Source organism: Myotis lucifugus, unplaced genomic scaffold (assembly GCF_000147115.1).
Source record: "Myotis lucifugus unplaced genomic scaffold, Myoluc2.0 scaffold_319, whole genome shotgun sequence".
Classification (NCBI taxonomy): Eukaryota; Metazoa; Chordata; class Mammalia; order Chiroptera; family Vespertilionidae; genus Myotis; species Myotis lucifugus.
The window spans coordinates 591,416-603,986 of record NW_005871367.1 but is presented as its reverse complement, the minus strand read 5'-3'; the positions used below and the strand labels follow the sequence as shown (position 1 = coordinate 603,986).

Sequence of the window (12,571 nt, the reverse complement as noted above, 5' to 3'; positions counted from 1 at the left end):
GAGAGGTTTGGGAAAACTGGATTTCATTCTTGCTCGGCCACCAAACAGCTGTGTGACTTCAATAGCCATTAACTTCCTCTGGGCCTCACTTTTCTTATTTTTAAAATTGGGGGTAGGGGTGAGGGAGGTAAAATATAATCTTTATGACTCCTTTCAGGTGTAAGACTTGGACAGTTTTCTAGGGGAGTAGCCAGCTGGGCCTTCACTCACATAACGAGGCCCTCCCCACTGCAGTGTCAGGAGAAAGTGGCACAGTAGTCTTCAGATGCTTAAAGAAAAGTTCTGCTAATACAGAATCTTATATTCACAGGAAATATTCTTTAGGAGCGCAGGAGAGAGCAAGACACTCTCAGATGAAGGGAAACTAATAAGAGATTTTTATTGTCAGGGGACCTATCCTAAAAGTATGACTGAAAGTTCTCAAAACTAAGGAAATTATAAAAGTAGGAATCTGGAGACATTAGGAAGAAATAAACTTGCTAAACAAAAATACAAGTAAATACTTTTACTTTTCCTTCTCTTCTTGAGTCTTTAAAGTTATGTTTGAGAGTTGAAACAAAAAATACAAAACTATCTAATGATTCTAAATACTATATGTAGAGAAAATATTTAGGCAATTATATTATAAATAGGGAATGGTAAAGGGAGGTAAGATTTCTATATTTTACTAGAGCTGATAAATAACACAAGTAAAAGAAAAAAAATGTATATACACATATAAAATATAATGTAACTATATATGTATATATGTGTGTATAAAATATAATTATAATATATACTTAGAGCAACCCCTAGAAAGCTATATAAAAAGATATTTAAAAACACAGATAAATCAAAATGGAATATCAAAAAATGTTTAGGTAACTCATAATAAGACAAGAAAAACAAAGCAGTTTTAATTTCACGTTCTTTTTTCTTTCAGTTGGCTTTTGAAACAATGAGTGTCATATCCGTGGTCACTAACTGTGCTCTGATTGGAATGTCGCCGCAAGTGGATGCACTCTTTCCGGAGTCAAAAACAGACCTCATTTTGATTGTAGTAGCAGTGGAGGTAAGTGAGACTCTAACTCTCTTTCAAAGAGTTTCTACATCAGATGCCTCTGTTATTCCAAAGCAGTGATGTCTCTGGCTGGTAATTTAGCAACATGCATTCACTGGTATGAAAGCAAAACCGTCCAGGTAATGGGAAGACAGGAGTCTGAGGCTGTGCATTCCTGGTGATCACCTGGGACTGAAAAACGGTCACTGTGGTGCAAATAGGAAAGTGACTTTCCCAGCCTGGTCAGGGCTGAGTAGATAAATCTTGTTTGAAACTAGAGGCCCGATGCACGAAAATTCGTGCAAGCGTGGGCCTTCCTTCCCCCGGCTGCTGGCACTGGCTTCCCTCTGGCTGCTGGCAGGCACCTGGGACCCGGGCTTCCGGCCCAGGCTTCGTCCGGAAGGACCTCTGGTTAATTAGCATATTACCCTTTTATTATATAGATAGAATTCTGTAGGTTTAATGTGGGTTTTTTTAGTCTAATCTAGGGGTTTGTCACTTCTACTTTCTCAAACAAATCCTAAGAAAATATTTTTTGAGAAAAATTCATGTTTAAGTCTCATTTCCAACAGGTATGGAGCCCATTGTGAAACATTCTAAAACTCTAAAGCGTGCTGTCATGTGTAGGAGGACTCTTAGTTTCACACAAAAAGCACAAGCTGGCTGTCTCTGTACTGCTTAGAAACCATCTAATTATGTTTCTGACTATGAATTGCTGTACCATCTTAAAAATCAAGCACTTACCAATCACAAGAATTTGCAGGCAATTTTTTGTTGCTAGTGATTTTAGTTGTCAGGAATATTGTAACCTTTTAGTTTTAGATATTTAAAACATAGGAGAGTGGTGAAAATTTGTTAAAGCAAACTCTGGCAGGAACATAAAGTGGTGATTCATATACTTAAGGTCTCAGGACTTAGGGCTGACCAGAAAAAAATGAAATCCTGGAATTCATTTGTACATTCAAATGTTCATTTGTACATTTCCAGTAGCGGCTGAAGAAATACAGTCTGCTTTGCTCTCTTTTGCTCTTTTAGCATATTGGATCGGAATCTGCGCTTGTGATAGATGCTATATGTAGAATATTCCTGTTGGAGAATGATTTTAGATGGCAGTGAGTAGGAGGGGAAAGAGAATGGCTCTGGCAGATAAAAGTAGGTCTGTTTTGGACTTGTGAGTTGAACAGGATTTTGGAGAGCTATTTGCAAGGTTGATTTATTACGTGTGGAAGTGAGAGATCAAAACAGAGGGGGCCTTTAGCCAGGGGATGGCCAGCTGGCCAGGCTCATAGTGTAGCTTCTTGATTTAGAATATGGCCCTTAGCTTTGTAGATCTAGGAATTTGTCTTTGCCTGTAGTACATCCAGGGCTAACTAGACTTTTGGGACTGACTTATGCTTAAACTAATGAGACTCACAAGAGATTGATGAGAATGTCAAGTAGTTCATTTACAGAAGAAATACCTGTTGAGCTCTTTTCATGGATTGTAAATGTTTTTATTTGTATATCTTCTTTGGAGAAATGTCCATTCAAGTCCTTTGTCCATTTTTAAATTATGTTGTTTGTTTTTTAGTTGTTGAGTTGTAGAGTTCTTTATATATTATAAACATTAACCCCTTATCAGATATATGATTCGCAGTATTTGCTTCTATTCTGAGACTCACAAGAGATTGATGAGAATGTCAAGTAGTTCATTTACAGAAGATATACCTGTTGAGCTCTTTTCATGGATTGTAAATGTTTTTATTTGTAAATCTTCTTTGGAGAAATGTCCATTCAAGTCCTTTGTCCATTTTTAAATTATGTTGTTTGTTTTTTAGTTGTTGAGTTGTAGAGTTCTTTATATATTATAAACATTAACCCCTTATCAGATATATGATTTGCAGTATTTGCTCTATCCACTGAGCCAAACCGGCTTTGGCTGATACTATCCTTTGATGCACAAAAGCCCAGCTTCTCTATTTTTTTGTCTTTGTTTTTAGTGTTATATCTAGTAAATCATTGACAAATTTAATGTCATGCAAATTTTGTCCTATGTGTTCTTCTAGATTTATAGTTTTAGGTCTTAAGTCTAGATCTCTGATTCATTTTGAGTTAATTTTTATATATGATATAAGGTAAATCATTCTTTTGCATGTGACTATCCAATTTTCCAGCATCATTTGTTGAAAAGACAGTCCTTTCCCCAGTAAAAAAAACCATATATGTGAGGGTTTGTTTCTGGGCTCTTTATTTTATTCCATTGGTCTGTATGTCTGTATTTTCTTTTCAAGCATTTTATTGGGGGTATGATTGACATACATAAAGCTGTACATATTAAAATTATATACACATTGACAAGATAAGTAATATTTATCTTTTTGCCAGTACTACACTGCTTTGATTACCGTAGCTTTGTAGTACGTTTTTAAATCAGGAAGTGTGAGACCCCCAACTTTGTTATTCTTTTTCAAGATTGTTTTGGCTATTTGGTTGTATGTTTGTAGTAACTATAGCCATGTATTTTCTGACTTTTGAAAAACTATTGATCAAAAGTTGAATTATATAGGCACAGATTGGTATTAAACTAAGTCCTCCCCTTCTACCACATTAATGTATTTAAAGATTTATTTATTTTTACTTTATTGACATTTGAGAGAACCCTCGCTTTGTTTTTTAAATTGAGGATTTTCTGTGTCAGAACAAAATCAAGCTCAGAGAAAGTGTTAGAAGTAACCAAAAAATTAGTAAGTCAGCTAATTTTATTCTAGTGATGCTGAGGCCTGTGCTGAATGCCATCTGGTCTTGTAATGAATCTAAAAAGTAGAAAGTTTACAAATAACTTTGAAAATATAAGTTTTGTTGTTTATTACTATATGTTTGTAAAATCATACTGAAATTCTAATTTAGTATGTTACAGAAAAGTCATGAGAATCATCAATGGATCAAATTAACATGTTTCTGTTTATAAGATTTTCTCTTTGATCTCCAGTGTCTTCAAATTGAGGAGTACAATTTTAAAATTATATTTTATTCCCTATTTTTTCCTGTGTTCTAGATAAATTCTTAGTTTATTGAGTTAAAAATGTTTTGCTAATAGCATCTATATCATAAAAGGCCTGTGGTTGTCATGCTTTAATGCTGTCACGACCAAACGAGCGGTGGCTCTTGCAGCGGGTGGGGTGGGGAATGAGCTACTAGCGGCGGGGAGCTATGAGCAGTGGGGGACCCGGCAGCGAGCTACTAGTGGTGATAGGCGGGGCAGCCAGCTGAGGCAAGTGGAAGCGAGCTACTCGCGCACGATTTTGTGTGCACTGGGCCTCTAGTATTAAATAAATAGCACGCTGTACTTTCCTATATTCATTCATGGCTCCTGAAAGAGTAGAAATTTTACTAATTCAAAAAAGCCATAATAAATAAGCCATAAATAAATAGAAACAAACAAATAAATAAATTGTTAACATCTTGATGTAAAAAGTAACAATATATTTTATTTTAAAAGATTTTCCTCCAAATTAAATAAAATTTAAAATAAATTCATGTTATCAAAATTTTTAAACTAAGAAGACAGAAAATATAACTATGATGTTGATGTTGATTGAGAGCTAGTGTTCTCATATTCAAATTGTGGATGATTGCTCAGTTCAGTAGTTTTTCTGGTTCACATTTCTGAAGCCAGCAAACTTTAATTTTAATTTTTTTATTTGTTAGTTTTTTTTTTGGTAAAACTTGATTTAATGCGGCATATAGTTGAGTAGAAGGCAAAAATCACCATTACTGTATGCTAGCAACTCAATGTCATATTACAACTTTTGTGTATTTACTGCCATCTAGTGTTGCCTTCAAAAATGACTGAAATTTCACTTTTTTTAAAAAAGGAAATTTATTGGGATAACATTGGTTAATAACATATACATTTCAGGTGTACAACTTTATCATATAACATCCTGTGTGCTAATGTATGTCCACCTATAGACTGACTAAGAGAATAGCATACCAATATAAAACACTATGTTGGAACCACATGAAAATGCCGTTTTCTAGGTTAAAAATAGTCAAATACTGGCAATGTCATAAAGTCCAGCCCACAGGATCAAATCAATATTCAAATAATTTCTTTTAAATAATCATCATCGTCCTCACTCTTGAGGCAAATTTAGTTCATTTCTTTGATGTAATTTCAAGCAAAGGGTCACTCCTTTAAATGCAGAATTACACAGATCTCCAATTCCTAAAAAATAGAAAAACCCTACAATCTTGTAAGTATCAAATGTTTGCTAATATTTTATTTTAGTATTAAATGCATTCATGGTTTTCTTTTAATTCTGAAGTTGGCAAGATGTGCCAGTTAAACATATTGAAGACTAACAGTTCACCTGCTAAGAGCTGTTCCTTTTCTAAGATGCAAATGAATTAACTACTCACCCCAGAAGTTACGCTGCATTTCTAATCATTAGGTCCTGGTGAGCAGCAAGGCAGTCTGCACCATGCATGTTTCATTGATAGTTTTAAAAACAATCCTTAATTGTAGTTTCAGTTTGTTTTTTTTTTAAGTTAGGTAATTTTTTTTTCTCTAGAACTGCATAGAAACAGAATTGGTTCTCAGTTGTTTGTAGTGACTAAAGGTGTCTTCTGAGAGTGGACTGAGCTCTCTGCTCTTTTATGCCTTGACTCACAGGGTTTATTTTCCTATTTTTAAAAAACAGCTTCAGATTTCAAGAAAAGTGTAATACAGATGCAAGCGTAATACAGATAATTCCTACTACCCTTCATTAGGAGTAACTGTTTTGAGCATTTTGCCACATATGCACTCTTTCTTTCTCTCTCTCAATTGATTTATATTTACACCTGTGTTTATATCTACACATGGATATTCCATACTATGGAGATTCTGTCCCTGTGTTGCCTCTTAGTGCATCACAGCCCTGGGCCAGTTACCTTGACGGGTAAGCCTATTTGCTTGACTACAGAATCGAGGCCAGTGCAGCTTCCACTGCAGGGATGCTCTGAGGAGTGGAAATGGCACATGTATAACCCTGATCACAAGGGTCTGGCATTGAGCACATGTGTAATAAATTGCAGGTCTTGCTACCACTCTTACAAGGCAGGATATAGACCAGGGGTGGGCAAACTTTTTGACTCGAGGGCCATAATGGGTTCTTAAACTGGACCGGAGGGCCGGAACAAAAGCATGGATGGGGTGTTTGTGTGAACTAATATAAATTCAAAGTAAACATCATTACATAAAAGGGTACGGTCTTTTTTTTTTTTTTAGTTTTATTCATTTCAAACAGGCCGGATCCGGCCGCGGGCCGTAGTTTGCCCATGGCTGATATAGACACTATTATATTGGTGAAATGCCAAACACAGAATTGGGCACTCAGTCGAGGCACAGGGATGTGAGCTGCGGTTCTAACAGGCTCAGCAATTTATTATCTTTGTTATCATTGCCATCATTATTTGTTAAGCAGGCATTATAGCATGGAAATAGCTTGGGGTGTCGGAGTCGGGAGGTAGCTGGATTAGAACCTGCAGTGTCCTGGTTTCCTTCGAGGCAGAATGAAGATATTGGCAGTGTACACATACTAATAATTGATGGGCACCAGGTCTGATGCAGAGGAGGAAGTGAACAGGTGACCACTGAACAGTACCACTGTTGTTAGTGAGTTAGCCCTTTAGCAGTGAGCTCCTATGTCTCCATCAGCTCCTTGATTCCTTTCCATGGGCTTGGTTCCCCATAATACTGAATTGGTTTGGTTTGTGTTTGGTTCCTTGTTTACATGTTAACCACCTCCTCTGTGATCTTGTTTGCATCCCATGTTATGACTCCATTTTTCTCCTCTTCGTGATCTTGTTTCTACAGCTGAGTCCAGCCCTCCCTCCCACCTATGCTTCACTCATCCAGTCCTGCTGATTCTGACTTCTGGATCTCTCCTTACTCTCCCCCCGCTGTTACTGTTGGCATGGATTGAGTTCAGGCGCTCACCATTTCTCATCTAGACTTAGCTTTTTAAACAGCTTTATTGAGGTTTATTCACAGACCACATAGTTTTCTCAGTTCAAGTGCACATTCCACGGTTCTTACCTAGACTTTTCCAGCAGATCTCCACTAGCCTTCCAGTCTTCATGCTCTCCCTCTGCCCCCAGGCTCTCTGCTGCGGGAGGGGTCATTCCAAAACAAAATGCTGGTCCCATTTCCCCTCTGCTACAGTCCTCAGAGGAATCTCCATGACTTAGGAAAAAAATGCCTCGGTCGGAGATCAATTCTATACAACCCCCTCTCCCTGCTACCCATTCCACCCCCGGACATCCCACAGCCCTCCCCGCAAGTAGCTGCGAGCATTTACCGAAGCTGTAGGAACACGTGTGTTCCTTCCACCAGGCTCAGCTTCCTGAGCGCATGGGTAAGGGCAGCATGCAGTAACCTTCAGTAATTGAGACATTTCCATTAAATTACGTTAACTTCCTTTTCAAGTGATTAAGCCATTGTTTGTTAAATGTTTATTAATGGATGAATGAGTCAGTCACATATAGGTGTTTTTCAGTGAACATATAGTTAGTGGCGGTTAAGAATTGACTTAACTTTATAATTGAAGACTTTGATGTGCTCTTGGGAAATATAACTAACAAACCTCTCAAGCAGAACATGGAATTATAATATTTATAAGAACTGGTGAACTGAATTAGGCAGTATAATACAGAGGTTGAGAATTTGGGCTCTGGGTTCAAATTCTAACTCCACCTTTGGCAAGCCGTGTGTCCTTAAATGAGTTTAGTACCTAGAGTGGTCACTGGGATAAGTGAATGAATGCATGTGGTATGCTTACTGCATTGCTTGGCAGGATTAAGTATTCAGTATGTTAGTCATTGTTATTGTTTCAGAAAAAAATCTCTCTTGTAGAAGTCTCTACCTAATTGAAAGGTCTGATTAAATTGCCTGGGAAGTTTTTAAATTGAATTATACTTATATATATTCATCTGGTCACTACCAACTGTATTCATCAGGGCACCACTTCCTGGCATTGGAGCATGTGCTGGGTTCCTGGGAAGGTAAATAAGGGTTTAACTTATGGAGTGGGGCACTTTTGAATAGAATTATTGAACTGGGTTTTTTTCTTCTTTCTTTGGTTTCCTCTACTCCTGTGATAATCTTGGTAATTTTCTGGTTTTTCTCTGGGCTGTCCCCCTCTTGCGTTTTATCCAAATGAAACACTGCTCTGTGTTGTGTTAATTGTGTGGGAATGATTAAAGACGGTCATTACTAAATAGAGCCCTGGCTTTAGAAGTGCTCACCCACTGGTTCCTCCAAGAGGTGAACCGCCGTGCAGTGGAAGGCTCTCGAAGACCAGCTCTCTCCACCCTCCCCGGGCAGAGTCCAGACTGGCCTAGGCTCTCCCGGCCCACCCAGTGGTGGGGGCCCGGGGACTGTGTTCACTCACCAAGTTAAGTGCTCACCAAAAGGCATTTTGTTCCCAAATCTGTTTACGTGTGGTATTCTTGTTACTGTAATTGGCATAATTTAATTAAATGGAATGAAAGCTGATGAAATGTGTGTGCTAAAACAGAAAGAGCCGTCGTTTCTGTGAAAACCTTTGGAAAGACTCCATAAAGACATATTACTATCAGAGTGGGTAAAGATGAGGCAATTATAAGAGATGAGGGAAAAATCATAAAAATATGGACAGCTTCCAGATTCTGTTTTCACATGGCTTCATACGCGTCTTTGTTTTCACTCTTTTTCAAAGAAAGCGAACCTGGGAATCTTTGACCTTGAATTGTGGGTGTTATTTATGAACGAAGACAGTGAGAAAGTGTCACTGGATTTGCTCAAAGGAGAGGCCGTGGCCCTTATGTTATAAGACTTGCAAATAAATGTACTTTCAATGTTTGCTAAATTAAAATGTTAAACATATGCATTTTTAAATGATTCCTCATTTTAGCTAACTTTTTTTGATTAACTGAGGAATTACTGATCCCAGGTGTGCCACCTAAATGAGCTGCTTCTGTCTGTGGGGAGTGTGGAATCAGGGGCTCAGCTTTTGCATTTGTCAAAAATGCGAAATATTTGTGTTGTTGAAGAGCCCAAAATCGATGGTTAGTACATAATCTGTTTAAATATGACTGCTGATATCCAGTTTTTGTAAATTAGCTTAGGTTGCATTCTTTTAAGGTATTAACATTGGTTAACCTAACCCTGTCTCTTGGCCTAGAACATTTAGGAAAGTCAAGTCTCACACCTCCGAAAGAGATCAGTTTATATTCAGGATGGAGTTGTTTTCAATTTATTTTTAGGATTTACCTTCTATTTATGCCAGCAATACAAATTTTCCATTTCTGATTATAGAAATGGCCACAAATTCTTCCTCTCTCTATAGCCAGCCCTTTGCACTGTGACTTTGTGCTCCCCCGCCCGCCACACCTCGCCCACACCCGCATCAGGAAGTGAACTCTATTTCCCCCAGTCTTTTATCTAGGCTTGGCCATGTGACTTGTTTGGCCAGTTAGACATTAGCAAACATGTGCTGGGGGCTTGCTACTCTTTGGAACCCTGGACTGGCCGCCATGGAAGGTCATATGGAGCAGGGAGTAGCCGTCCCATCAGACATGTACCTGGGGTCATCCATGGCTTAGAATGATGACCAAATGTATGGATTAGAATCCATCAAAGACCTTCTATGATGGCCACTGGACAGTTGGACATCTCTGCACGGGTCCTCCCTCAGTGGCAGGATCACAGGAGTTAATTTGCTCATCCATCTAGGTCAGTCCCTTGAGGACATCTGTTTTGTGAGTTTGATGTATATATCACCAGTTGAAGAAGAAGTAATACTCCGTCTGTGAGTTTGTAATCTAATTGTAATGTGCTCTGTGGATATGATTACAGAGATTGATGGAAGTTCTAAAGAGAAACAGAATTCAAGGGGCATTATAAACAAGGCACAGTGGTGTTCATTTTTAAGAACATGCATTCTGCAATGTCTTGGGGGGGATCTTACCTAGGTATGGTGTGATTTATGGTATGATATGGTATATGATAGGGTAGAATCCTGGGCTTCTCTCTAATTTCTCTCACCCCACAGCATACATCTGGTTTCTAATGTGTTTAAAATTCATGCCCTTATTTTAAGTTTTATGTTTTAGCTAAATACTGCTTTTCTCTTTTAAATCATAGAAAGACTATAAACCAATTTTGGTTGAAACATGGTCTGCAGACTGCTATTAGTTCACTGAGTGTTTGTGATAGGTCTACAGTGAGATAAGCACAGAAATGGAGGGTAAGCATTTGGAAACTTCTAAGACAGTTTGACATTTAAGCATGTGATCAGTGGGCTTATCTTATTGAACAAGTATAGACCAATTAGAGTAGTGTTCACTTTGCATGGTGAGCTGCATGTGGTTACATGCAGTATGTATTAGTCTGCTCTGGCTGCATAACAAAATACCATCGACTAGGTGGCTTAACCCACAGAAGTTTATTTCTGACAGTTCTGGAGGCTGGATGTCCAAGCTTAAGGTGTCAGCAGGGTAGATTTCATTCTGAGGCATCTTCCCTGCTTGCAGGTGGCCACCATCTTGCTGTGTGCTCATATGGCCTCTTCTTTGTGTGCATGTGGAGAAAGAGAGAGAGAGATAGAGAGAGAGAGAGAGAGAGAGAGAGAGAGAGAGAGCTTATGAAGACAGTAGTTCTATTCTATCAGGGCCCCATTTTATGACCTCTTTTAACCCTAATGTCCTCCTTGTAAGCCTTATCTCCAGAGTTCCATGGGGGGAGGGGGTTTGAGGGCTTCAACATATGAATTTGGGTGGGACACAGTTCAGTCCAAGCACGGTAGGGCCACATGTAGGTCCATAAGGGACTGGGAATTTACAAGGTTGGTCCTTCACCACAGATAGTTTGAGAAGCTCTGCCATTGACATAAGTGGAGCCCATTAATGTAATCACAAGTAAATATTACTATATAGAAGCAGGGAACCTTAGGATTAGGTTAAAAAGTTTAAATATTTATGAAATGGATGTATCTTCACGTTCAATAAAATTGTTTTGTGTGAAATGTTGACCCTGTAGAAGAGATTCGATTAAAAACCAGAAAAGAGGTATTGGATAGTTCATTCCCGCCGAGGCCTGGCTTTAAGCTTAATGTCACTGCAGTGTCGTGGCTGTTCTTGCAGCGTAGCTTCCTGTCTGTGCAGCCAGCTCGTGAATTGCGAACGGTGCCTGCGTCTGCTGGCTCTGGCCTCCCGCTGCCTGAGGACATCTCCCCAGGCCATCCTCGGGAACCACCCTCTCAGCCTCTCAATGGAGGACGGCCTCCTTCCTGGGACCCAGTCTTGTGCTTCCTTCTTTCTCTGTGGTTTATAGCTTCGCAAATAGGATGGTTGGCTTCAAGGTGACTCATTTTGAAACCATGGAACCTTTTTGGTTTCCCTCTTTCCCTTTGGAGATTTCTTTTGTCTCCCACCCGCTGATTCTGCCTCTGGATGCCTCCTCCACGCATCCACTCCTTCCTAAGCTGCTGCCCCTGCACCAGGCTACTGTTGTTGCGCCTTGTCGGGCGGGGTATTTCCGTGAGCATCTAATCGCTCTCCGGGCCTCGGGTTCTTCCTCTACAGTCTCATATTTGTAAAGCGTGATTCTGTTAGTATAACCTTTTCAAAAAACATTTTACTCTTAATCTATGTGTGTCTGTATATGTCAAGTGTGTTTCTTCTAGGTAGTGTTACGATTAGGTCTTTTTAAATACAGTCGGATCATATCTGAGTTTTAACTGGGGTGTTCTAGCATTTATATTTAATCTGGTTATTGATATGGTTAGATTTCATTCTACCACCTTGCTCTGCATTCACCATTTGCCCCGTTTGCTATTTGTTCTCTTTTCTGCCTTTGAATTCATCATGGCTTGTGTGTGTGTCTGGGTTCGTGTGTGTGTTTCCATATTTTTTTCTCATTTGTTAGAATTATTAGCTGTAACTCTATCTTGTTATTTCACTGGCTACCTTAAGGTTTATAGAATACATTTTTATTTTATTGTAGTCTACCCTCAAGAGGCATTATACCACTTCATATACAGTGTAAGAACGAAACAATAATATGCTTCCTGATGATTTCCCAGGATTGAGTCTAGACCTCTGAGGACTCGCTCTGAGTACCTGTGAGTTAGGGTTTCCAGTCTGGCTGGTGGGAACATATACCATTTTCAGTCCTGTATGCGCCCCAAGTACTGGTCCCTGCAGTCCATCCACATGTAGCTTCCCCGGACCTCACATGTGTGCGCGGTCAGCACCCGAGGGCACCGTCTGCAGATGCCCCAGGCATCTGTCTTGTGAGCCCTCTCCTTCGGTTCTCTGACCTGCAGACAGGTGGTGCCACGTTCCCACTGCCACTCGGTAGTCACTTGGCTCAGCCTGGTCTCCTCGCCCAGACCGCAGCCCAGACACCACCTCCAGGAGTGAGCGGGATGACCTGCCACCTTGACTCCTGTCGCTCGGGGATCCTGGCCCTTTATTTCCTGATGCCCAGAGCCCTGGAAACTGTTGTTTTGTGAAATTTGGATGTTG

General features: G+C 39.5%; 1 protein-coding gene across 3 annotated transcripts in view; it reads left to right on the top strand.

The window, feature by feature from the left end:
* ANO10 (anoctamin 10) overlaps positions 1 to 12,571 on the top strand; it is a 90,600-nt gene that overhangs the window by 28,732 nt on the left and 49,297 nt on the right. For all 3 annotated transcript variants that reach the window (XM_014466023.2, XM_014466020.2, XM_023764182.1), the window contains exon 11: positions 923 to 1,051. In XM_014466023.2, the coding sequence (XP_014321509.1) occupies positions 923 to 1,051 (129 nt within the window). The remainder of the gene's footprint in view (positions 1 to 922; positions 1,052 to 12,571) is intronic.